A 27801-nucleotide genomic window follows, 5' to 3' on the forward strand; every position below is an offset into this window, starting at 1 on the left:
GATACAGGAAAGTTGCAAGAATAGTACAAAGAGTTTTTTTTCCTTGATCATTTGAGCATAATTTGCTAGCAAGATGCTCCTCACCACCATCTCTCCCCATTCCATAGTACTTTAGAATGTGTTTCATTTTCTTAATAAGAAATCGATTTACAAAGAATGGGAATTTGGTAGCAATACAAAAAGTGTGCCTTGTTATTGTTGTGGATAAAATGTATTCTTATTAAGGACAGCAGCAATATCAAACTACCTGAATTCCAAACCCTATTCTTATGCATAGTGTTTTTTGTTCTGTTTTGATTTTAGTATACAGCTCTTTCACTTTTCCTTCATTCGAGACTAATCATCCTCCAGCTGACCATTAAATATTGGCGTTCTTTAAGGCTTATTCCCAGGTTTTCCCTTCTTACACCATATTGTCACCCTGGGCAGTTTCATTCATGCTAAAAATTTTAATCATCGCCTACATCTAGATGATTCCTAAATTTATAAATGGAGCCCAGATCTCACAAGTGAAATCCAGACCCGTATATCCATTTTCCTTCTTATCCTGCTATCTTTGTGAGAGGCATCCCGTTAATCTAGTAGCAACCAAAACCTGGACATCTTCCATCCTCTAACTTAGTAGTAAGTCTTGTCAGATTTATCCCATAAATGGCATAAACGATTCACCTCTCACCATGTCCACTCCCTCATGCCAGGGGCCATCACTCTCTCCTGGACTATTACCATGAACTCCTACTCCAACCTATTCCTGCATGTAGATTAACCTTTGAAATTTCCCACTAAAACACTTCCCATTGATCTTAAGATAAGGATCAATGCACTTCACTGGGCCCACAGTGCCCTGTATGTTCTTGACTTTATGCTTCTACAGCCTTCTCACAGACCACGCTTCTCTCATTCCCTCTATACTCTGACCACATTTGAATGCTCCCTCCTGCCACCAAACCTTGGCCTATGCTATTCTCTTCCCAGGACATTCTCCCCCTCAGCCTCTTTCAGATCCCAGCTCAGCTGACCCTTTGTAGTGGTGGCCCTCCCTCACCCCTGGATTAGTGTGCATGACCTTATCATTCACTCCCATGGCCCCATGGACCCCTCATTATTTCATTTCCTACAGTTGTCATTACATATTCATTTATGTAATACTTTGGTTAAAGTCATCTCCCTCCTGAGATGCTGAGCTCCTTGAAACTGTGTATAGTTTTGATTTCTGCCATGCCCCCAGGAATGTGTGCATTAATATTCATTTAGTGTTGGAATTGGGTTTGCTCTCTTTCAAGGTCCTGACACTGCCCATATGGGGACTTTAATGAAAGCACCACACACACCCTACACCCTCCAGGTGTTTGGAGTGGGGTCAAGCCAGCATGGGTCTTACATACATTTTTGGAAGACATTGTAGGTTAATGAGGTGAATATTGAATGAGGCCCACTGAATGGTGGGTGGTATTCCAACAGTCAGAGGGGCAGATGAAGGATATCCAGACAACATGAAAGCATGAAGAACTGTCGGAGGGGATGGAAGAGACACTGGACAATGTCCGTTTGCTAAGATGTATGAGATCTGCACAGATCCACAAAGTAGATGTGGGGCAGAGGTCAAGATGGCCAGAAAGAAAGCAGTTGTCAAAGAGCAGACTCTGGAGAGTGCCCAGGCAGTACAGGTATTACAGAAGTGGCTCTGATTCCAAAGCTGGCGTCCACAGACTGCAAGTTGTCTGGAAGAGTTGAAGTCTACTATGCCACCCTCATTAGTTACAGACATGTTTATTCCTGTTGTCATGATGGATTCACTCCTATTGTCCTGTCCTTCTCGGCATTTTTCTCCTAGGCATCCTGCCCACACCAGGCTTCAGAATGACGCTGTATCCTTCCTCACCTGATTTGAGAGCGACTTCACCTGCTTTGGCTCCTGGCTTAGGACTTTGGATTGTGTATATGAAGCTTTCCATTGTTTCAGACTTTCTTTTGACAGCAGGTCCTAGGGTTCATCTTCTGCATGTTTGGGCACAACTCCCTTCTGACTCTCAGTACTCACTCCTGTGGTTCTGGCTTCCTGTTTTGCTTTGGTGAGAAATTGTCCCCCAGACCCTGATGCTTTTACCAGGATAATAGTGGAAAGAGAGGAGATCAACTAGAAACCCCAATACACTTGTGCTTTTAGGAGCTCACAGTTAAATGACTGTCCTTTTTATCCCCAGCTATAAAATCTCCAGGCATGGTAAAAAAAAAAAAAAAAAAACCTTTAGTATTACCTAGCCAAGGTCTCTGAGAAGACACTGGAAACAAAGTCAATTCCAATTAAATGGCTAATCAGTCAAGCAGGCATGAAAGAGGAATGTCTGTGAGGGAAAACGATGAACAACTAAGCATCAGGTTCTAACACATCTCTCCATTTGCTCAGAGGCGGGTGAACGTCTGCTCTTTAGCCCAGTCCTGCAGGTCTGCACTGCCAAAGATGAGGTAGAAGGCCAGGCCCAATATGTTAATAGCAGCTGAAAGCAAGAAGGCATTTCTCCAGCCAAACTCTGAGTCCTGGAGGCAGGAAACAACAGGTTATTAACAGTCACCCAGTTATTATCCCCCATGGTTCAGAAATGCTTCTGTTCCAGGTCCTACTGCTCCCTCCGCCACCCCCCACATCGGCTGCAGCTTGTGTGGGCTTGCTGGCTGCTTCTGGAATATACCAGACCATGTCTGCCATAAGGCCAGTGCACTGGCCATCCCCTCAGCTGGAGCGTTCTCCCCCTCTCATTCCCATTTGGCTAACTCCTTCACTTACTTCCAGTCCTTGCTTAAACGTTACTTTTTCAGTGAGTCCTTCCTTGACCACCCTGTTAAAATTGAAATTCCACCTCCTTTTGTGTGCCCTATTCTCCTCTTTTCTTAGCATTTATCACCATTCAATATGCCCATATGTTTTACTTATTTCATTAGTTTTCTTTTGGTTCTTTCCTGCAATATGTTTCACAAGGGGAGGAACTTTTGTTTATTTTATTCTTAAGTGAATAAAATGGCACATGCTGATGTTCAATACTTACTTATTGAATGAATGACTGAATTAAAGAATGACAGGACAAACAAGGTCGGCTTGAGAATTTTCATTTTAAACAATTGTTTTCTGACAATATGTTAGTCAGTGCCTGGAAGGGATTCAAGGCTTCAAAAAAGAGAAGGGACTTGATTTCATAAAGAATGCCCTTTCTTTGTTATTCTCCATCCATTTTACCATCTTACTGGTGGAAAACCACAGGAAAGTTAAAGACTGATATTTATGTGAATGTCCTATACATCTTTCTTCATGTAAAGTCTATATCAATAAGATTCTTAGGAAATGCTCAAGTCTTCAGGTGAATTTGTTTATTTTGACTACTTTAAAAGCATCTTCTAGGATGCTACACAAATGTAAAAACACCATGCCTCTATGGTTTCTCTTGTGAATATTTATCAGAACATTTGACCCCACCTGACTGATGAAAAATCCAACAGTGGCAGGAGAAATGGCTCCAGCTGTGTATGCAAAGACTTGCATTAATCCCCTGAGAAAGCTGCTGTACCTGGGAGAGAGATAAAGAGAGGAGGGGAAACATTCCCATACAAACAAACGGTTAATCTCAGCTGGTCTGTTGCAACTCTGTGCTTATCTCTGTGTATGCCTGGAATTGTGTGACCCCTTGGTTAAACTTGAATAAACTACTGACTAATGATTTGTATAATCTTGTGCTGGGGTCTGAGACTTCCAAGGAGTAACCTGTACTAATTTGTCAACATTGTCTATACAAAATATACACCTTGATGGCTTGCACCTGGTTGATACTGGTTTTTTTTTTTGGAGGGGGGGTTGTTTCTGATATTGAGTCTGATTTTTGTAGCTTTGTTTTTGGGTACAAAAGACCCTGCCTTGGGTATAAAAGACCCCTAAAAGGATGAAATGTTGGCTCCCCTAAGACCAAGGTATCTCCCACGTATCTTGGTGGTTCATTATCTGAAGATGAAGTGCTCCCTATTGAGAGGGGCAGGACCCTGTGAGCTACGTTTGGAAGTGTCAGTGAACTCTGGTATTTACCTGTATCGGAAGTAAATATTTCTTCTGCAATTCTGTGTCCTTTCCCTTTATTAAAGGCTTACATGAGCATACGCTGTAGAATCTCATGAATCCTTTCAATGATCCAACCCTGTGCAACTGCTGCATTCCTCAACAGAGAGAGATCTGTGTGTGTGTCTCCCTCAGCTGAGCTGTGAGTGTGGCCACTGACTCTTCTTGTTCACATCGGAAAAAACTAAGTTCACAAGAGCTTTGGGTTTCTTCCAGGCATGATTTGGATGTAGGGCTGTTGCTGCCATTTCCTGTGACCTGTTATTGCACATGTCACATTTTACCTGTGTATCAGAGCAGGATTACAGCTACTGGACCTGAACTGACCTTATGTGAGGATAAGGCAAAGGGGTCCCTACCGAGGAGCAATATCCAAGAAGTTGATAAGGACTCCTGCTTCACAGAGGCTGGTCATGGAAGAGCATAGTACCAAGAAGGTCATGGTAATGCTGTGGCTGGATCTGACCCAGGGCAGGAACACGAGGATCACAGATGGGAAGAGAACCCCTAGGGTAGGAAAAACACAGAGTAAATAGGAGGCTTCCCTGAGTTTCCCACATTCACCCCTGTGTCCATCTCAGCCCTTACCAATGGCAGTGAAGAGTTTCCTGATGGTGATGAGTCTGAGGACTTTTCTGGAGAGGAGAAAGTCTGCCAGTAAACCTCCAAGGATCGTGCAGATAGAGCCAACAACAAACGGCAGGGCTGACAGTATCCCACTCTAAGGACCAGAGATGAGGTGAGGTGCATATGCCCTTACCACCCCCACCATGACACAGATTGACCCTGGACAGATTGTTCGTATCTTTGGCTTTCTCTATATACACATCACTTTTAATACAAATTTCATGTTACCAGAATGAACCAATATAATTTTAGTGCCAGGAGAAAATACGCATATAGCTCAGTTTGTCATAAAAAAAAAAAAAGAACTAATGTTCTCTTTATATATAAAGATCACCTGGAAATAGATATTAAAAAGACCAAAACAAAAAGAGACACAGGATATGAAAAATTTATAGAAAAAAAGAAAAATAAGTTCCTCCTAAACACATTAAAAGGTACCCAACTTCACTCATAATGAAAGAAACGCAAAATAAAACTGCAGTGAGATACGATTTTTTATGGATCAAATTGGCAAAAACTCAAAAATTTTTGACGTGCTCTGTGCTGACACTGTGGAGAATCAGATACTCACAAATGTTATTAATGCTCTCTGGAGGGTAATTTGACAATACATATAAAAGTTTATAGTGCATTTACCCTTTAACTCAGCAATCTCACATGCAGAGATTTATGCCACAGAAACAGTTGCACAAGTGTATGACAAATAAACGAGATTTTCACTGCAGCATTACTCAAAGTTTGGAAGCAACCCAAATATTGCTCAGTAATGTTCTCATGTACTGATATGAAAAGATCCCGATGGTATATTAAGTGACAAAAACCTAGTATATAAAGCAGAGCAGCATATACAGAGTGTAATGTTTTGTGTAAAAAAAAAAAGTTGGGAAAATAAGAATATACATGCATCTGTGCTTGCATTCTCCCAAAGAAATAATGGAAAAATAGATTGGTAATTTAAAGAATTGTCTATGGGAGACAACTGTCTATGTGGGCTGGGACAACAGAGCAGCTTTAGAACAGGAATCAGAGAAAGATTTTTTTCTCTACCTTTCTATATAGTTTTTAAAATGTTGAACCTTGTTATCAATTAAAACCTCTAAATTAAAATTCATTAAAGAAAATGCAATGAAAAGGAGACCATCCTTTGTTGTATAAGCCAAACAATGAAAAGCAGTTAGCTCTTACCTGGTTCAAGAGGTTCATTTTATGGACGAGTAAGCCAAGGCCATCAAGGTTATGTCACAGTGAAAAAATCCTGAGAGCTATGGAGTCCAGGTCTCCTGACTTCTCAGCATGGGAAGCTCTGCTGTCTGGTCACAACTTATCTTTCCATTCATTGCCCCATCCCCCTCCTCCTCAGCCTTGGCCTCTGAGGATGGGGAGCTAGCCTTACACCAGAGACAGATCATTCCCAGTAGCCTGCCTCAGGATGTCTGTCACTCAGCACTGGCCTCCTGCTTGTCTGGCCCTTGCGTCCCTATCTCTGATTCCCTGGCTTGACATGCTGGTTTCACTGCCTGCTTCTGGCCCTTCTCCTCTTTAAGAAGAGCCACTTCTTCCTGGGGTTTTCTGATCTCAGTACCTCATGCCTCCAGCCTGCTTGCCGGCATGCTCACCAGATTCTTACCACTACTGAGAAAGTCAGCTCTCTGCCGGCCACTTAGCAAGTTTTCGCCAGAGGAGCCCAGTCAATATGAGAAGGCTGCTTTCTGAGTACAAAGGGTGAGAATGCAAAGGTAACTCAGTAGCCTTGTGAATGTCATGGTTATGACATCTGATACACTTTTAAGACATCCATCTAGCAGGAATTGAAAGGCTCCTGTCAGCTGATCAGAGCATCCATTCATTTTTTTGAAAATTCAGAGAGCTTTACACATATGTGCATTTTTCTCTATATATGTTAGACTTGAATACAATGTTTTTTAAAAAGGCATTATCCAAAAATTTTTATGTCAGTCTTATTTGGAACTTTAAGTCCTATAAATACTGTCTTATTTTCAGCACGTTATGTTTCTCTGTCACAATTTTCTCAAAGGCAGAATCTGTTTTGTTACTCCTTTATTGTTTTATGCTGCCAACAGAGTGTCTTGTTTGCAAATATTGATTGGATTGAGTATAAAATTTTTGCATAGGTCCCTTAAAAATATGACATTCTATTAATATGAATATCAAGCTAACGTAGAACCATACCACCCTGCTCTAATAAATAGTAAACTACATTGAAATTAATCAGAATCCAAGTTAACCAGGTTGCATTTCCTACATGGAGATCCTGGGTCCCTGATTTTGTGATCATGAGAGAGACAAAGAATCATATAATGAAACATTTAAACAGAAGAACAGAATAAGCTTTCTCTGTACTTACATCTCTGAGGTTGACTTGAAGTACAGAGCTGATGTATGTTGGTGTGTATGCCATAATGATATTAAAAAGCCAGTATTCACAGAAATAAGAGACTAAAATGGCCCAAAGTGGTAAAGATTTGATCATAGCCTTAATGGGAAGAGACCAGCCTGGCGAACAATCCTGGAAGAAAGCACATGTCAGTATCCCCTCCATCAGAAGACAAGCACTTTCTCTATTGCACTCTTCACCTCTGAGACACCTGGATGGACATAGGGAAATGGCAGCAGAGTTCCTCAATGTACCTGTTGAGCCAGTGAACACACGATGTATGTCTTCTCACCAGCACTGATAAAGGGATGATTCATGGGGTCATTGTAAATGAGAGGAAAGCAGAGAAGACAACAGGCACAGCCAATTCCACCTAGGAAAGAGGATCCAGTTAGCACTGGATTGAAGTTCTTCTTTCAGTTTAACTCTGCCCTCAGATGATTCCTGTGGTTAACAGAATGACTGGCCCCAACACTCCCACTCTTCCCTGCATCTACACCCTTGCATGGCCCTATCATAGGTGGAGGGTACTTTCCCACCACTTGACTTTGGGCATGGCATGGGGCACTTCCAAGTCTAGGCATTAAGAAGCACTGAAGATTTTTACTTGTCCTCTTGGGACTTGGCCATTGCCATGGGAAGAACAAACATGCTCCAACTAATCCATTGTCCAAGGCCAATGACAGATACGCAGAGCAGAGCCACTCAGCTGTCCCATGGAAGTATGAGAATAAGTGATTGTTGTTTTAAACTACTGAGTTTTAGAAGGTTTTGAAATGCACTGTTATTAAGGCTGTAGTACATTGTTACAAGTTCTTAATTTGTTTGCCCCAAGTGCTTGAAAATGTCCTCACTGTTCAAGTACCAGTCAGCATCCCTCCTGCTAGTCATGTTTTGCAAAGTTCCTTTCTTCATTAAACCTTTCCATATCTATCTCCTATCTTTCTGAAAGCACTTAAGAGTTAGGAGCAGTACATTATTATTTGCAATTGATTACTCGATTTCCAGACATGAAATGAAATTCATCCTCAGCAAAGAAATTTTCTCTAATATGCACATTATTACGGAGTTGGGGACTCAACATTATCAGTATTGAGCAAAAATATGGCTTATCACCAATTTCCCTTTTTAGAATCTTAAGAAATTCTTAAGAGGTCTCTTCATTTGGCTAGCTTGTCATTTACACATTCATTCACAAACATCATACGGCAGCCACCGTACACCAGGAATTTTGCAAAATTTTGAGAAAATAAGAATACAAAGACACAATTTTGCCGTCAGGACTTAATCAAGTGGTGAGGGATAGATATGAAATTAGCAATGTTGCACATTGGAGTTGGAGGATGTTAATATCAATTCAACAAATATTTGGTGAGTTTCTATTTTGCATATACTCCTTACTGTTTCTCAAAACCCATGAGCACATTAAGGCTCTCTCATTGTTTACATAATTTTTGTAACCTGCACTTTTGAAATTTTCATGACAGAACCTTTAAAGGTTGGATGTGCTATAGTAAGCACTTGTCACAATTTTGAATGTGTGTGTGTGTGTGTGTGTGTGTGTGTGTGAATATATTGACCAGTGTTACAGGAATGTAAGAGGACTGTTCTCTAATGAAAACATTAGTGGAACTTACCCTACAGAATCAGGCAATTTGCAGGTGAGATTTCAGAAAATGTTTCAAGAATCAAACAAACATAAACATTAGTTGACAGCATCTGGGCAGATCCCAACCAGGGCTCCATAAAGGTAAAATGGTGAAGTGGTAAAATATTGCCTCTGGAACACTCCGCCCTTGGAGCTTTTCTGCATCATCTCTGTGCATATTATGTCTACTCCTGAACCTCACATGGTCTTCCCTGTTCTGCAAGCTCTATTGGTTGATTCTCCACTCTAATCAGTATTTTACCTATGATTAGGTAACATTAACACAATTTTCTGGTTGTCGTAATAACAGGAAAAATTTAAAAGGATGTATTAAATAAATAAGCATAACTAAAAATATAGTCCCACCAAGATAACATTTTCAACATCTTATGAAAGAAATTGCTCTGGGGTCCTTTTGGTTCAATTTAGAAGCAGGGAGAAATGTTACAATTCTTTTAAAGTCATGAGGCTATTCTAGCTACATACTCAGGCTACTAAAACTTAAATGTTGTCTTTATAAGCCAGAAAGATTCACAACATGATTAGCTCTGAATATTACCAACTTTAGCTATGTAAGTATCCATATCTATTAGGATTTGGTTAACTATAGATAAGTTGCATCACAGAAATCATGCCCAGCATTCCCTGTCATAAAACAAAATTCTGAGATTTGAAAAACACAAACTCACCAAAGATATAGAAGACATAAGGCCATCCTATGGTCTGGCAGAGGAGACCACCAACAAGGAGAATGATGAAAGACCCAAGCACTGACCCTGAACAGAAGACACAAGGATGTTCTGGGTGAGAAAGTCAGTCTTGGAACTCTGTGCTTTCTACAAAGCTAAGTTGCACAATGATTGAAGGTATGATCTTCAGAAAAGACTACTGTGGTTCAAATCCTGCTTCTTCACTCAGTAGCTGTGTGATCTTGGACAAGGTATTAGTCTATTTGTGTCTCAAATTCTATTATGGAAATAATTACATATAGCTGACTTATAAGATTGTTCTGAGGCTAAAATGAAGTTAGTATATACAAAACATAAGAACATTTGGTGCATAGAAAGCATTCACTTATGATCAAGAAAGACAGTATAGGATAGTGATTTAGAGCAAGGACTATGAAGACCAGAGTAATCGGAATATAAAGTATTGGTTCTGTTGATAGGCCTTTGCTGAGCACTTTCAGACATATAAGGTGAGGATTAGGGTATCAATTACCTGATGCAGCAATAGTAGTGAGCTGACTCCTTTCCAGTGGGGGAGCCCATTTGACCCAAATTGAAAACTGACCTGTTAATACCATAACCTGGGGGGGAAAAATTCCATTCTTGGATATGTGAGGTCATTTTGGAACCTATATTCTGCTTATAGTTGGAAAATATCTTGGTACCTGGGCTATGCCTTGGAAAACGCGAAGGACAATGAGCAAGGCCACTCCAGCATCTGCTGCCAGTGGAATGAAGAGGGTCAGGACTGAGGAAATAAACAAACCAGCACCAACCACATATTTGGCTCCAAATATTCCAGCCATGTAGCCAATGGGGATTGGAGCCAAGAATGAACCATAGTTCAGGGAGCTGAGGATGATTCCCTGGATTTCAGGACTCCAGTCATACGCAGGAGCCTAGATGACAAAGAGATTTTCACTGTTTGGTTAGAGAGTTGACAGTTTTTATTGTGAGGACTTGAGAGGCAAAAAATAAATGGCAGTTCTCTTTCCTTTTACATCTTGAATTCCTCCAGTATACCAATTTCATAAAAAAAAAAATTCTAAATATATGCCCAACACATTCTTTCCCCTCTCCCTGACACAATTAACTGACCAATTAAAACATAAGAGAGTCTGCAAAGAAAGAAAGCCTATGAAGAAGAAAGCATCATAGGCAAAGTAATAAAAATAGATGTGGAAGGAAGGAAGAGAAAACAGACTTAAATCTGTGAAATATTTTGTGGTGATTTTCATCATTGTACGGGAAGAATTTAATGTCCACTAAATGGTAAAATCTGTTTTCCTTCATTCTAACTTAGTCCCTGGTTACCCTCATAGACATTAAGTAGGGATATAACCTCCTCAGATACATATTATATTCCTGTGCTATTCCTGGCACATGGTATATGACCAATAAATATTTACTAGGTAAATGAATTTCTCTAATTAGATAACCCTTTAAGTCAGACCATTTGAATTAAAGAAAGGGTCCAGTCTTATTAAACTTACCACTGCCTTAAATCCCTTTAGAGTTTCATTCCAGTAGTGCTGGGACTCCGTGGAGGGTGCTTCTGTGGAGGCATTGGGCTGGGAGGGTGGGGCTGTGTTGTTCACCATAGCTGGGATGGCAATGCTCAAGTTCATTTGTTGGGTGCAAATTGAAAAATTATAGAGCTGCAAGATGAGGGCCATCCCATGTCGGAATGAACAAAAGCCTAAGAGGAGAAGGGCACAAAAAATCTTATAATCAGAATGCTTTTCTCCCATCCTTCCTAAGTCTGGAAGAGGGAAAAGATTGGTGTCTGTCTGCAACACAGAAATATATAGGGAGAGCAGATATTGTTCTGTAGGTGTCTAGTGGACCCCTGTCTCCCTGGGAGGTAATGGGAGAAGTGGCTCCCCTCAGAAACATTGCTCAAGCAGAGACTTGAAGAATGTGTGGAGTTGGTCAGAGCAAGCATTAGGGAAGAGCTTTACAAGCAGGGGTCCTGGGATGAGCAGATGAAAGTGAGAATGGATAGAAGTGGATTTAGAGAAAGAATTGGCTGGAAATGACTGATTATATATGAATAGTGAGAGAGAAGAAATTATTGGAAAAGACTACCAAGTGCCCTGCTTGCGCAGCTGGGTTACCTCAAAGTGCCATTTATAACGAGAACATGGAAGATAAACTTGTTTAGGGTCTGCGGGGGAGATGAAATTTGAAAGATAAAGGCTAAGGTTAGATTATAAAAGTATTTAAACTTCATATTAGTATTGTAGTCTGTGCTTACACAAAATTTGCCAGTGTTCCATAGGCACTCTGGAACTATCCCCATGGTTGAATCCAAATACATTAGTTTGACAATAGCTTTAAGTGTTGATCAACTATACCTATAGAGAAATCTCAGAGGTAATATGTGATCACTGCTTCAAGGTATGTTAGTGCCCTGATTCCTGGCTCCCAAAAGAAAACAAAGCTCTTGGAGTGGCCAGCCTGATTTCCTGTTGTGTAGTGATGCTCTTGCTAAGTTCCAGAAACTGACAGATCCTCACCTTTGGTTTAACTCTGAGAGCATTTAGTCAAAATCCCCTCTTCCCCACCATTCAGAAAAATTCACATCGGAATTTTGATTAATGTCATGTTGATATGACAGATTAATTACAAAGGATTGTCACATTTATAGTATTGTCTTCTCCTTGCCAAGAAGGGATGCCTACCCATGTATAGGTATTCAAGTCTTTTACTCTGTCCCAAGGTGGAATTTTATAATTATCTTCAGTTAAGGCCCACACACATTTTGTAAAGTACTTTTTATTGTTTCTCTGAGTTCTTTTGCTATCATTTCTGTCAAGGTTTTCCTCCTCTTTGGTTCTGACTAAATAAATAAATAAATAAAGACATATTATGTACAAATAATGGAAAAAATAGTTGATTATACTTACATTTACAACAGTTCATTCTCTTGGGTACTTTCATTCACTGGCATTTTCAAAACAACGTTGAATAGGAATGATGAGAGTGGGCATTCCTGCTATATGTGAATTTACTGAGAATGCTTCTCACATTGCACCATTAGGTGGTACACTGCTGGTTGTTGGTCTGACATGTACTTTAATCCCATTAAACTATTCATTTCCTATTTTTAAATATTTTTAGGGAAATGCATGAGTTTTATCAAATGTGTTTCAATCCTGGAATCAGATACCTGGATTCCAATCTCAGATGCCCTACTTACAGTTGTGTGTTCTGGGATAAGGAACTGAACTCTCTGTTGCTCCCATATTTCACTTGTAAAACAGGGTTAATAATAGAGCCTACCTCAAGGTATGGTGATGACAATTGAATAAGTAAATTCATTATAATTATTATTAGTAATAGCCAACTATCCTTACATTCTTGGCATGATCTCTTCTTATTCTTAATAGGCTACTTTTAATGAAAAAACTTGATTTATTTGCTACCATTTTAGCTAGAATCTTATTTAGCATATACAATTGAGCTTAATTTGTAGTATACGTACGTGTTGTTTTTACTATACTATACTTTTAAAAAAGTTATAAGCTTTCCATCTCAATCTATGATCTGAAGTATTTTAGGTACATAGTCATTTTCCTTTTTCTTAATAAACATAATTTTTGAAGAATTTTTAGATTTATAGAAATATCGAGTTCCTGTATATTTCATACAAAGTTTCCACTATTATTACATTAGTATGATGCATTTGTCACAATTAATAAACCTACACTGCTATATTTTTATTAACTAAAGTTCATACTTCATTCAGATTTTGTAGTTTTTACCTAATATCATTTTTCTGTTCCAGAATCCCATTCAGAGTATACTTACACCTTACACTTAGCTATCATCTCTCCTTGGGTTTCTCTTACCTATGACAGTTTCTCAGACTTTCCTTGTTTCTAATGACCTTGACAGTTTTGAAGAGTACCAGTCAGGTATTTTGTGGAGTGTCCCTTAATTGGGATTTGTGTGATATTTTTCTCAAGATTAGACTGGGATTGTGTGTTTTTGAGAGGAAGACCACAGAGGCAAACTGCCGTTCTCATCACGTCATACCAAGAATGCACACTGTCAACATGTTCCTTGCTGTCAATGTTGACCTTGATCCCCTGGCTTGAGCTAGTGTTTGTCAGGTTTCTCCACTGTGAAATTACTTTTTTTTTCTCTCCTTTTCCTTTTAATTTTTTGTATGAATTGATACATACAAAATATACTCTGAAAGAATTCATATGCACCAGTCTACACTTAAGGAGTGAGGAGCTATGCTCCATCTTCTTAAGGTGGGATGTCTACATAAATTATTTGAAATTCTTCTGCACAGGGTAGATAGGCATTTTCTGCTCCTTAAAAATCTCACATAACTTTCTCATTAAACTGCCAGGACATAACTTGTTTGTTTTAAAAGGGATAGCTTTTTGACAATTTTCTCCATTTCTCACATGTTTTTTGACATGTATAATTTTTCTTATTTTTCTGTATTCAAATTTATAAATTTATACTTTGTAGAAATTATAGTTTCTAGAAAAGTATACTGTAATTAAATTATATTTAAAATATTAAATCTTTTAATAATTAAATTTTATAATTAATCATAATTATGTTATGACTATGTAATTAAATTTATATAATTATAAATTATAATTTCTAGAAAATCATTTGCTTACCTACTTTCTCCATAATTAGCACATTACACATTTTAAATGCTTCTGTCTCCTATATTTTCATGATTACTTGTTGTATTTAATCTCTCTGCTTGATTAATTTGAGCAGTGTATTGTTGGTTTTATTGCCATGAATGGCATCTTCTTTATCAAAGCACTTATATGTATTTTTCATTTTAATTACCCGCATGATTTGAGTTCACATTATTTTCTACATTTAAGTCATCTATTTTGTTTTTCTACATACTTTCATTGAGGTTGTAGACTCAGTGGGTTGGATGTTTAATTAACTAGGTTTTTTTTTATTATTATATAATCTTTGTTTACTTCCCTTCCTCACTTCCATCATCTTCTGATTCACTATCCTGCTACCCTTTTCATTTTTCATGACTTTTTCAAGCCTCAACTTCCTGTCACTTGATTTTCTGTAGTGATAATTTCTCTCCTTGCTGCTGCTAGTTCTACTTTAATTCTATAGTGACATTTTTTCCTCCTTAGTTTCTTTTCTCATCCGTGGGGGACTGCTTTCACTTTCTCTTGTTGATTTACTCTAAACTTTATTGTTATTATTATTATTATTAAGAACTTAAAATTGGAGATGAAAATATTCTTCAATTTTCCCGAAATAAAGTAAGCACAATTGTGTGATATAATGGCTAACAACAGCTCATGTGAGTCTGGCTGCTGCTTCTTTGTACCTGGATGATTTAGATGAGTTACTTAGTCCCTCTGTGCCCGAGCTCTGGCTCTTATAAAATAAGGGTGATGCTAGTAGTACCTTCCTTGGATTGCTATAAGGATTCAATGAATTAATATACACAAAGTGCTTAGAACAGTACCTGACATAGAGCATGCACTCATTATGCTACAGCTATTATAATGAACTATTATCTTTCATACGTGTTCTTGATTTCTCCTTTATCTAACACATTCCTTTCATGTTCCTTTCCTTTGTGCTAATGTATTTACATAGGTCCCTTGTGGTCCACCCCTACAGCCTTGCCCTATAAGGCCAATCGTGTTTGACTTTGTTCTCATGTGTTGAAACCCCAGCACAGGGCCACCTTTGCTGGTTTGAGGTTATCTGTCATGCAGTGGTGTATGCGGGCAGGCTGGTGGCAGTGGGTGGGAGGGAAGAAGATGTCAGGGAATTTTTTTACCAATTTAAGGGAAGCTAACTCCTCTTCCATTTTAATCTTGCAATGACACTGCAGAATTTGGGGGGAAATCCCTCCAAATTTCCAAGTTGATTTCCATAGTCACTTATATTTTCCTCTCCTCTGTTGCACTGGCCCCCTGATGCTAAGTTGCAGATCTTTGGAAAGATTGGTGAGCTGTGAGGGGAAAACTTCAGGATGTGGGCCCATGTATGCTTCACCCAGCACATCCCAGCACTGCAGACCATTAAGAGGCTCACTGTTCCTGTGGTCTGTTCAGCTTCTAGACACTGCTACTCCAAGCTGGAACATGAGCTGAAGCTCGACAGCATCTTCCTCTTTCTTCCTATGACACTGCACCATGCTGCAGTGATGGGAGTTTTGTCAGCTCCTGGCATCCTCTCTCAATTTTTTCCAAATTGTATTAAATCTAACAGCAGGCCTTGGAGTTTGTAGTGCGTGGTAGGAATGATTCCCTAGTTTCAACTGAGATGGAAGTACTTTCTCAAAGCATTGTGCTTGTTTTATTTATTTCCATGGCTTTCAGAAAGGGGTTCTATTGTAAATTGGCCTTCAGGTGCATTCTTCCCCATAGGTGGAGATATATCAACCTCCCTGTGGATTGGGAGAAAAGCAGCTTTCCTTGATACTGCTTATTAATTCTCAGTGCTATCCCCACCCTTCTGTGGTCTCCACAGTAACAGAGGGGCAAACACCTGGAAACCACAATCCTCAGATGACCATGCAAGCAGGATTCCATTCAGATTCTACTAATAAGGGCATCCTGGCACAATTTGGAAGGCTGAACTCAATGAGAAAACATTATGCTCCAAAGGAAGCTGCAGGCAGGTGAGTGAGGATCAGCTGTGGTAGACATGGGATTTTTGCCTGTGACTTTGGGGTGTCCTCCTGAAAACTGCCCACATAGCTGGGATTGTTGGCAGTGTCTCGTCCTGCACTTCTAGATTTCGTGAGGGTGGCCAACCTGACTTTTGTTTCCCCAGTGTTCCAAAAGCTGCAGAATCATCCAAGCCTCTACATTAAACTCCTTTCTTCTTGAAATACCTAAACTGGCTTCTGTTTTTCTGACAGAACCCAGACTGATATAGCAGCTCCTAGGTCTCTGGGGGATAAGAGGATCAAAGGTCAATGTGGTATCTCTCTCCACCCCAACCCCACAAATCCTTAATTGAGCCTGATAAGGACCACTGACCTTCCAGCAGAACCTCAGAACCCAGCTTTCTTCACTCAGGGTCTCTGGGGATATATGAGCATAAGTAGTTCTATTGTGCGATCAGATGACCAGATGGGACATATAATGGGGGAAGGGGCATTTCTCCACATCTCATGGAACCTGGATTTGGTTCTCTTGAGTGTCTTGGAAGCACAGCAGGGCCCAGCAAAAACATCAGTAGCCTTTGAGGGCACTAGCACCCAAAGGAAGCCCCAGGAGTCTGATACAGAGGACCTGGGCATGGACTGGAGAGAGAGTGATGAGAGGCAAGCTGATTTTGGACAACAACTGATGAAGCCATCAGCAGGGTTTATTCCTAAGCACTATGAGAAATATTAATACTTAGAGATGCAATGAAATAACAAAATAACATGGCAAGCCTGAGGAGTAGCTGGTGTTCTGCCTTACCAGGTGAAAAGAGACTTCACAAAAAAGCATGAATGTTATTAGCATGATACCATTTGTAACAACAGGCCGGGCTTATAGAGGTATTGCCCAATACAGTTGTAGCTTTGGGAACAGTCACCAAAAGATTGAGCAGTGTGGTGGAACAGATGTTTTAGAAGACTGGAAAAAAATGGAAAGACCACATATCGTCCCATTTTAGACAAACTATAAATGAACATTCCAGTGACTGCCAATAAGTGGGCTGAGGAGGGGAACCTATGTTAGCAGTAATAATAATAGCTAATGTTCATAAAGTGTTTACTATGTGCAAGGTGTTATTCTAAGTATTTATATTTTAACTAATTTAATCCTTGTGATAATCCTATGAGTTAGCTACTGTTATTATCATCCCATTTTTACAAATAAGGGGACTGAGACATAGGTAAACTTGCCTAAGGTCACACCACTCATAAGTAGTGGAATCAGGATTGAAAATTCAATCTGGCTTCTAATCTATGCTTTTACCCAGTGGGCCATGCTGCACCTTGGTAAAATTTTATGCATGTGTTCTTCATTTTACTGATTTTGAAGGAGAGAAAGAGGGTTAGTATAGGAGAATTTGGCCAATGGTAAGGTACAATAGGCTCTAAAATACTTGGAGATGGATGAGACCTTTAGCCAAGACCACTGTAATGGTATTCATGCTGCGTCACATGGTGGTTGATTGTAGGATGAGTATTAGCATGTATGTCTCCTTATTTCTTCTTTGGTAGATGAAATTAGAAGAACCCTCTTTTTCATGAAGGTATGCATACTCCCTAACAGATAAACTGTAATAGCTAAAGTGTTAGGTATCAAAAAGCATTCCATCTTGGTTAGTGTTTTGCTTTTTGAAGACATTATCTTATGAAAAGCCTATATCCTTAAGAGAATTAATGAATAACATAGTTATAAGTCATTAAGTGTTTGGGGTAAAATGAGGGGTTGCACAGTTTTCCTTAGGGCATATTATGGAAAAGCACAAAGCTGCCATGTAGATAAGAGGCAGGAGGAAAGGTGACTTTTCTGTCATGGTGGAAAGAAAAAGCCCATTCTTTTTGAGGCAGGTCTGGGTTCAACATGAGCAGAGAGATCTAACGGGACATGCCCTAGACTTAGAATTAGACAAGCCAAGGTTGGTTTCCAGGTTTCCTACTTAGAATCTGCTGTGAATTTTTTCATTCATCTTTAAATAATATCATGATACCTACCTGTCCTATATACCTTCAAGATTTCTTATAAGAGATGAAATAATTATCACTAAAAAATGTTTTGTAGCTATGTAGAATTCTTGGCAATTGCCGGTAGTGAGAAGAACGCTGTATATCCAAACAACAGAAGTTAAGGTGGCATAGATCCTAGTTTTATCCACATCCAGATTCCTGTGCGTGACTTTACCTCTCCTGGAGGAATGCTGTTGAGCGATGTTTAAATTGCCATCATTGGAAATGTCTCCCACTGTAGCTTTGGTGTCTGCTCCAGTAGACATTTTGGGTCTCTCCTCCCAGGGACTGGCATTTACCTACAGAAATAAAAGAATACAAAAGCAAATACAGGGAAAATCTTATATGACACTGCCCTGATACTTTTAAAAATTAAGAGGAAATGTTTCTTGGTGGGAAAAGTGATAGATTAGGGTTCAGAAAACCTAATTTGTCATCCTGGTTCTATCACTAACCAATTGCCTGGCCATGGAAAGATCACAGTTACCATGGGTCCTAGAATCTGCCTCTCTAAATTGAGGGATATGACCTGGAATGTCTTAATAAATGGTAAGATTCTTTCTAGTTCTGTGTTCCTATGTCTCTAAACTGATATTAGCATCAACTGAACATTAAAACATGACCATCATATTTGAAATTTCATCTGGAAGATTTCAGTGGATAAATTACCTGAAAAACTGTCTATCATAAACACCTGGATATATTAGATAAAATACAGCAAACATCCTTTTAAATACATGGCTCCAAAGATAGTAAGAGATATACTCACAGATCTAATGAAAAGTTAGATGTATGCACTAACTCTTCAGTGACCATGAGATTGGATCACAGAGGAGGCATCAATTTCAGTGATGTCGGGACTTGAGATCTACAGCTGTGGGGGTGCCAGTGCCAGAAAGGAAATTATAAAGGAGATCTTAATATGAAGCCAGAAGCCTTGAAGGAGTTGAAAATTTGGTTAAAGGGGCTCTGCCTATTACAACATTAAGACAGTGATAACTCTCTACATTGTCCTGAGCTCTGGTTTGAAAATAAGAAGTCTCCCCTGAAAATTCTGAAAATTCATAACTATGTTATAGAGTCGAAAATTGGAATTCATACTGTCTACATTGTCTGAGAATGCATCCCCACCTAAAAAACTGATTGAAACATTGGGTCCAGGTTGCTTTGCTCAACACAGTTCACACAGATTTACTACCGATGAAGCTCTACTTAATAAGAACTCAAAATCCAAAATTATAAACACTTAGAGAAGTGATCCATCCAAATCAAATTCTCAGATTCAACATATAGCAAGCTTAGACTGCAGGGAACTTCCAAAAATAGAATAAACTGATAAAGATATTATGTAAGTATGTTTAAAATAATTGAAGAAATATAACATGGAGTCTTAAACATAAGAAGATACCAAAAAGAAGAGGCAGATTTAAGAAAGAGACTATTTGAAATACAAAAGAAAATTTAGGCATTGAAATTTGAAATTAAGTGACTAGACGTAGCTAATGAAAGAATGAAATAGAAGGTAGAGCTATATAAATAATACAGAATAAAAAGTTTAGTGAGACAATAAAGGATGATAGCAAAGGGAGTGAAAAGGTCCAATGTATATTAAATAGGACTCTAGAAGGAGAAGAAAGGAGAATTGAGGAAAGGCAATACTTTAAGGAATAATAAATAGGAATTTTTCAGAAGAGACGAAACACAAGATTTTTCAGATTCAGGAATCACAATGCGACTCAAGCCAGAGAAGTAAAATTAGACATTAATTATGTCTAATTTAATTTACTTAGACATATCATAAGGAGACTATAGGACTCAAAATGCACAAAACTTATTTATAATAATAGATACATAAAAGATCACTAATAGAAGGGGAGAAAATTAATTACAGCATATCAGATAAGGAGCAGCATTTTTTAAACTTTGTCAAGATTATTTTAAAAAGACAAAAATATAGGAAATAGGCAAAAAGTAAGGAACTGTCAGAACAATATATAAATATAGATGAAGAACAAACATGGGAAAATGTGCTCTGCCTCGGGACATGGAAACCAAAAGAACAAGATCGTATTAGTGATATAGCACCTCTTATATCCTCCTGGAAAGCGCTGGAACACATTCTACTAAGCAAGGTATCTCAAGAATGGAAAAACAAGCACCACATGTACTCACCATCAAATTGGTATTAGCTGATCAACATTTAAGTGCACATATAAGAATAACATGTATTAGATGTTGGGCAGGGAGAGGGGGGAGGGGGGAGGAGGGGACGGGCATATGCACAAACAATGAGTGAGATGCGTACCTCCGGGGAAATGGACACACCTGAAGCTCGGACTTGGGGTGGAGGGAGGGTAAGGGCATCATACGTAACCTAATCATCTGTACCCCCATAACATGCTGAAATAAAAAAAAAAAAAAAAAAGATCGTATTAGTTCTTACCTATCAGCTTTCATGAATATTTTAAAAGATTGTTATCACCAAGTTTAGACAAAAGTGTGGGAAAATAAGCCGTTGTTTGTGGTGAAGGAGTGAAGAACATGCCATTTCAAAATATACCAGATTGGTATATTGATTATTTTAAGTTGGAAACATTGGAGAAATTATAGTTTCAGAAAGGGCAAGCTGATTTGTCTCTTCCTGCATGCAGCAAGTGATAAATTCCTCTGGAAGGAGTACCCTCTTCATACCAGGGCAAGAAAATAGCCCTTATCATCAGAGGCTTGGAATTGGAGACTGCAATAGACATGAATAAACATACTTTTCATTTTTTTAAGAGTTAAGGTCTCACTCTGTCACCCAGGCTGGAGTGCAGTGGCCCTATCATAGGTCACTGTAACCTTGAACTCCTAGGTTCAAGTGGTCCTCTGGCCTCAGCCTCCTGAGTAGCTGGGCCTATAGGCACATGGATCCTCCCGCCTCAGTCTCCCAAAGTGCCAAGATCACAGTCATGAGCCACTGTGCCCAGCCTGAATAGACAAACTTAACAAAGTAACCCTTATCTTCCACCTGTTTTATACCCTCTCATATATCTCCTAGCGACTCCCCTAGAATTTACTGTCCTTAGCCAGGTTTTCTTTGTCCTGTCATTTCTTCTCAAATTTATTGTTCTTTGTCTAAAAAGTTCAAGATTATCTTGCTATAACCACTTCTTCAGACTTCATTCTCTTGTGAAGTTCCCATGTACATGTAAAACTAATAAAATTTGTATGCTTTTCTCTTATTAATGTGCCTGGTGTCAATTTGGTTTCTAGATCCAGCTGAAGAGCCTGCTAAGAACTAAAGGGGGTTGGGGGTGATCTCTGGCTCCCCTACAATTGGAGTCAAACTGCATTCTTCCACTTGATATTGCTGCTTCCTGGTGCGTAACAGGGACTAACAGATGCAGCCACACAGAATAATATGCTCCAGGATACTCCTTGTAGCAATATTTGTAAAAGTGAAAAATCAGAAGCTAACTAATGATCATTAGTATTTGTATGGTTAAAGTACATATATTTTCTGGACTACTATACAGCCATCAAAAGAATTGGATCTGTATATAAAAGCATATAAAGATTTAAAAAACACATTAGATGGGAAAAGCAAATTGTAGGACAATTTTTAAATATAAGATATTAAATAAGTCAAACACATACTGATATTGCATAATGTATTTTATGTGTAGACATATGTTTATAAGTGAATAAAAATTATGAAAAGAAAAATTACAACAGTAACACCATGAAAGCTGTCATCCACATTGTCCTGAGGTCTGCTTTTAAAATCAAGATATACATTAATCTGATAATCCTGGTCATCTCTGTAGAAGGGAATGAGGAGGGCAGGAATGGCTACGCAGGAATGTAACTTTGTCTTTCGTGTTTAAATGTATTACAATAATAATGTATTTGTGAATTATTACTGGTATTAAAAAATAAATTTAAAACAACAGCAACAAAACACTGTCACAGTCAGGCATGGTGGCACACACCTGTAGTCCCAGCTACTCAGGAGGTTGAGGCAAGAGGCTCTCTTGAGCCCAGGAGTTCAAGGGTATAGTGAGCTATGGTGACACGACTCACTCCAGCCTGGGTGACAGAGTGAGACCTTGTCTCTAAAAAAAAAAAAAAAAAAAGAGGCCGGGCGCGGTGGCTCACGCCTGTAATCCTAGCTCTCTGGGAGGCCGAGGCGGGCGGATTGTTTGAGTTCAGGAGTTCGAAATCAGCCTGAGCAAGACCGAGACCCCGTCTCTACTAAAAACAGAAAGAAATTAATTGGACAACTAAAAATATATAGAAAAAATTAGCCGGGCATGGTGGCGCATGCCTGTAGTCCCAGCTACTCGGGAGGCTGAGGCAGAAGGATTGCTTGAGCCCAGGAGTTTGAGGTTGCTGTGAGCTAGGCTGACTCCATGGCACTCTAGCCCGGGCAAAAGGAGTGAGACTCTGTCTCAAAAAAAAAAAAAAAGAAAGAAAGAAAAAAAAAGAAAAAGAAAAAACCTGTCACGAAATCTGTGATCCCAATCCATGAAATGTGGAAATCTTTGGTTCTGACTGACATCCTCAAACAGTGTATATGTGTGTAGGGATTTCTGTTTGTGTGTGTGTGACTGGATGTTAAAATGGGACTCTTCTAACTCCAACTTAACTGAATACATACTATTTTGAGAAGAAAACAATAAGTTTTGCCCCTTTTCAGAATAGTGGGCAAGACTACCACGCAGGACTTAAGAAGGAGGAGGCTGTTGAGCCCACCTCAAAGGCACAGACAGCTGAGTGGAAGAAGTTGAGAGAGAATTTCTTTAGAGAAAGGTGCTGGTATTTTTCCATCTCTTATTCACCCGACTCCATGAAAAAAGGGGAGGAGGGCCCTCACTTCAAGTCAAATGATAGGAGCTGCCTACAAGGGTATCATTTAGAGAGTCTGATGTATATCCCCTAGAGGTTTGTGTATGTGCGCACAGGCATGTATACATATGAAGGGAACGAGTGAGTGACACATGCCTCAGAATCTAAAGGCATGAGGTGGTGACCATTGGTCTGAGGCTGCAGAGTGCAGGAAAAGTCCACACCACACTGGGAGGTTGTTATACCTCCCACAGCAGCAGGGGCAAAGATGTATGGACAGAGAGCCGCAGGTCTCTTATGAACCTGATATGCATGACTCAGGAGAGACCCAGTTTATAGCCTTTAAAAATCCTGCCCAAGAGAACTGTCTGGAGAGGCCACATAACCTCAAAAGAGAAGTCGGACTACATGATGCCCCATGGCTGAGGGAGGAAACATAAGGACCAAGTCAGTGAACACAAATCACCTGTGACATGGGAGGGACTGACCGATGTCCTCAGTGGGGTCCTCTAAAGGACTCAGCACCAAATATCCACCCACCCAGAAAGCACCAATGCCAGATCATAAGAGTTCCAGCCAAGGAAGACACTTGCTGCCTCTTAGCATCCCTCTGTCTCCCTAATCACTATCCCTGGAAGGACCAGAAGCCACAGCTAGCAAGAGGGGTGAGAAGAGGAGCTCACAGAGAAGGGAAGAAGAAGCCAAATCAAATGATCCCTTCCCTCTTCAGACCCAGGCTGGAGGAGGGAAGAAGCTTTACTTTTAGATACAGTTTGGAGTCTTGTCCTTTTCACTGGACTGGATGTATTAATAATTCCAAGATGAGATTATTCAAAGGCTGAAAATAACCAGTAGACTTTTTACTATGGGAAAATGATGAGAGAAGTTATGGGGCCAGCAGATGCAAAGGGATAAGGGTAGGGCAGTAGTTGCTGGTGAGATGGAATCATTTTCCACTTGCTCTCTGTGGAGTTCTTCTATTAATAGAAAAGAAAATATATCTGGTCCTTTTTTGATATTGTGTTTAACTCTAAGTGTAAATGTTACATAATGCCTGGGCAAGTCACCCCTAAAGTTGGTAAGTGAGCAACTGACAAATGAGTTGCCTCTTTTATATCCTTCAGAAACATGTGCTAGCTAGTCCACGGATCCCTCCAGTCTGCACTGGAATTCCAAAACAAACTCAAAATTGAGCTGAAATCCAAGGTAACACACATTGGCAAAATAGAGTGGTTCTGGTAACTCTGAGAAGAAACTTGGTAAAATGAAGGTACTAAATAATCTGCTGTAAAAATAATTTGCTTATTATTTCTGTCCATACCTTAAGGAAATTAGTTGAATTGAAAAAATTAGATCATTCACAAGAAGTGGAAGCTTAGTTTTCAGGGTAACATTTTTTCCCATACTCTTTTAGTGCCTGAGAGTTCACTGACCACTAGTTCATTCATTGATTCAGTAAACATCTATTGAATCAACAAATAGAATATTCTGCTTCCATAGCTCTTTCTCCTGCATGACTGAAGGACTTAGTTCTCATTAAATTGCCCCCTCCCTATACTTTTTATAATAGAAGCATTTACCAGAAGCAGTATTGCCATTACTGCCGGCAATAATGGTTTTGCTGGAGTCAATGAGAGCAGTGGAAGCAGGTAGCAGAGGGTGAAAGTACAACAAAGCTGTTGTAGGGCAAGGATGCAGCCATGGGCATATGCCCTCATGAAAGTCACATCCCAGGGGGGCACAATATGAAAAAAAATAAGTAAGAATAACATTTGCTATGAAGAAAACAAGAGAGTAGCAACTAAGTCATTAGCATCTGGAGAGAAGAGTAAACATTCTACCTAGTCTAACTACTTTACCTAGTTTGGTTATATTGAGCTGAAATGGGAATAATGAGAAGAAGGCAGCACTGGGCAAGAGCATTCCAGGCAAATGAGCCAGCATGTTTGTCATGTTTTTTGAGGTAGAAAGTAGTCCAGCATGGCAGTGCAGAGTGAATGAGAAGGTTAATGGTAGGAGATGAGATTGAAGTAGTAGGCAGAGGCCACCATGGTCCTATAGGCCTGGTAAGGGAGCTAGATTTACTTTGGCCTCTGTGTTGTGCATGGCCTGTAAGCGACAAGACCAGGAACCAAGAGCCTCAAGAAGCTGTTGTCTTCACCTGTGCAAGTTATGCTGATGGCTGGGCAAGGCTTGCCATGGTGAAAAAGGCCAGATTCAGCACCTGTTTTGGAAAAAAGCCAATAAGACTTGATAAGGAGGTGGATATGGGGATAAGAGAAAGGAGGGAATCTTCAGACACTTCTAGACTTATGGTTTGAGCAAATGAGTGAATGGTGTTGTGTTCAATGAAATAGGGAAACGAGTGGGGAGGGGAGCAGATTCCAGAGGAAAAGCAGGAGTTTTGTTTTGTTGGGGTTGAGATGCCTGTTAGACCCAGAAAGGAAGACTGCCAGGTAGGCTTTATGTCTGGGAGTCTATGGCTTAGAACAGAGGGCCTTGGTAGAAATATAACTTTGGAAGTCATCAGCCTTATCTATTTATCTTGAGACCAGGTAACTGAGGAAGAACCAGCAAACAAATCTGAGCAGTCACCCTTATATCAGTGTCCATCAGTTTTTCTTGTCAAGACTGTTTATGTCTGTTCCCTTTGGATTAATACATGTCCTGCTCCTCTGCTAGTCACCAGTTCACTGTAGAATGAGACTTTTCCTTAAGGTGTGGTGCAGAGCTATTAATAGCTCAGATGTCATCTCTGTCTGATCTTGGCACTGAACATTTCCTCCTTGTGAGAAGCAGCTCATGGCTCTATTCGCAGCTCCCAAATAAAAGTCCTCTCCCCTAAACTTTTTACTCCTTATCTACTTTCCAAAGCCATGTGGAATTTCATTTGCTTTGCTTTTCCGCCTTGTACATAAATTCAAGGAAGGGTCTGGTCTGGTTTTTTTTTTTTTTTGAGACAGAGGCTCACTGTGTTGCCCGGGGTAGAGTGCCGTGGTGTCAGCCTAGCTCACAGCAACCTCAAACTCCTGGGCTCAAGTGATCCTTCTGCCTCCACCTCTCGAGTAGCTGGGACTACAGGCATGCGCCACCATGCCTGGCTAATTTTTTTTTTCTATATATGTTTAGTTGTCCAATTAATTTCTTTCTATTTTTAGTAGAGACGGGGTCTCGCTCTTGCTCAGGCTGGTCTCAAACTCCTGAGCTCAAACAATCCACCAGCCTCGGCCTCCCAGAGTGCTGGGATTACAGGCGTGAGCCACCACGCCTGGCCTGGTCTATTTTGATTAAGCTGATCTTTTAGGCCTGATGAAACTCTTCCTCTATGAGAATTCAGCATTTGCACTTACGGTCTCACCATCGATTCAATCAGTGCTTTTAAAAAAGTTAATGTGTCCCACAAAAACAAGCTCAATATATGAATCTTATGCTGCAGATCATCTGGTTCCCATACTTGGATGATATTAACCCTTAAAGGTATAATTTAAAATTGCTGGTTCACCTCCAGATGCGTATGACTCAGTCTCTCTCCCTTTCTCTCTCTTTCTCTCTCTCATCTCTATCTTTCTCCCTCCCTCTCCAGCTATACTTTTGGAGAATTTTATTCCCTGGAGTTTATTTCCTGGAGTTCCAGGGCTCTTGTTTCTTTTAGGAAAAGTCAACATCTTCTCTCACTTTTCAGACTTATCCCAGGAGAGAGATGTTCTCTTCCCCACCCTCACAATCTCTACTCCAAAACAGCAAATTAAGCTGCTCTATAAGGGAAAAAGACCCATTCCCATCATCTCAAAAGTAGAATATTAAGGGCAAAAGTTTGAAAGCTAACCTGAGGGAGGTAGAGTGCAGGATCCTCATTCCTTTCCAATAAATTTCTCTCTCCTTTCTGCAGTTGTCTAATCCCTAGGAGGTAAATGATTACCCAAAACCTTTAGCCCTTACGTTACCAACTGGGAGGATTTTATTGGCTCAGTGATTTAATTTTTAACTTTGCTTATTTAATTGATAAGCAGATCAAACTCATTAAATCCTCCTCAAGCTTCAAGCCCAGCTGAGGTCACTTACATCTTCCCTCATCCTCCAATCAGAGCCAATCAATGCCCCTTCTTGTAAGGATCCTGACAGCCTGAACACTGTCTACACAGCACTGTCACCTTCTGAGGTCTCTCAGAATTAATATAATGTTCATGGGGATGGGATTACATCTTATCTCTTTTGAGTTGCTTTTCCACCACCCCCCTGTTTAATAGAATTGAGCCTTCCGCAGAAGAGAGACTTAAAACATTTTGGTTGATTTGAGTGATTTTTGTGGGTTTCTGATTATAACTATTTGCACAAAGGCCATTGAGTTTTCTGTGAAAATTAACACTCTGCCATTCTGTTCTCTTTTGTAGCAAAACATTTCAGAAGACTCATACATACAATACTTGCATTCTGTTTCCTCACCTCCAATTTTCTCACGAACCCACTACCAACAAGACAGCTCTTGACAATGTCGTCACCAGCCTCTGTGCTGGCAAATCTAGCGGTCACTTCCCAGGCCTTATCTGTCAATGACAGATGTTATCAGTCGCTCCTTCTTGATGCCTTGTTTCATTTGGTTCATTCAGGCCTGATTTTTCTTATGCCTTATTGGATGCTCCTGCTGAATGCTTTTTGCCGAATCCTCATCTTTTCTCTGATTTCTAATGTTGGTGTACATAGGACTCTGTCCTGGAACTTCTTACCTATCTAAACTCACTCCCAAATAGATCCCAGCCAGTCTCTCCTTTATCTGACCTTTTCTCTGAG

At 39.8% G+C, this 27801-nt stretch overlaps 1 protein-coding gene across 5 annotated transcripts; it reads right to left on the reverse strand.

Annotated features, from left to right (window-relative positions):
• Positions 1-26861, reverse strand: SLC17A4 (solute carrier family 17, member 4). Of its 5 annotated transcripts, XM_012638686.1 has the most exons (13): positions 26840-26860; positions 25175-25237; positions 18359-18482; positions 10991-11196; positions 10163-10396; positions 9991-10078; positions 9459-9545; positions 7376-7494; positions 7092-7253; positions 4688-4820; positions 4459-4606; positions 3470-3560; positions 1-2538 (listed from the first exon to the last, which is right to left on the reverse strand). In XM_012638686.1, the coding sequence occupies exons 3-13, from the start codon at positions 18447-18449 to the stop codon at positions 2404-2406; spliced, it is 1494 nt and encodes a 497-aa protein (XP_012494140.1). In that variant the 5' UTR covers positions 18450-18482; positions 25175-25237; positions 26840-26860; the 3' UTR covers positions 1-2403. The 5 variants fall into 5 exon arrangements, with proteins under 5 accessions (XP_012494140.1, XP_012494141.1, XP_012494142.1 ...); XM_012638687.1 differs by lacking the exon at positions 25175-25237 and having other exon boundaries at positions 26840-26861; XM_012638688.1 differs by lacking the exons at positions 25175-25237; positions 26840-26860 and adding an exon at positions 20489-20513.
• Positions 26862-27801: the final 940 nt, after the last annotated feature.

The sequence above is a fragment of the Propithecus coquereli genome, unplaced genomic scaffold (assembly GCF_000956105.1).
Source record: "Propithecus coquereli isolate 6110/MARCELLA unplaced genomic scaffold, Pcoq_1.0 Scaffold131, whole genome shotgun sequence".
Classification (NCBI taxonomy): domain Eukaryota; kingdom Metazoa; phylum Chordata; class Mammalia; order Primates; family Indriidae; genus Propithecus; species Propithecus coquereli.

What these genes read in the sequence shown, in the direction of transcription:
- SLC17A4 (XM_012638687.1), bottom strand. Translation starts at nt 18,449, where the DNA reads ATGTCTACTGGAGCAGACACCAAAGCTACAGTGGGAGACATTTCCAAT. An exon ending in ACAGCATTCCTCCAGGAGAG is followed by an intron (nt 11,197 to 18,358) that starts GTAAAGTCACGC and finishes TTCTCCTCTTAG; the next exon opens with GCTTTTGTTCATTCCGACAT. An exon ending in GAAACTCTTCACTGCCATTG is followed by an intron (nt 4,607 to 4,687) that starts GTAAGGGCTGAG and finishes TTCCTACCCTAG; the next exon opens with GGGTTCTCTTCCCATCTGTG.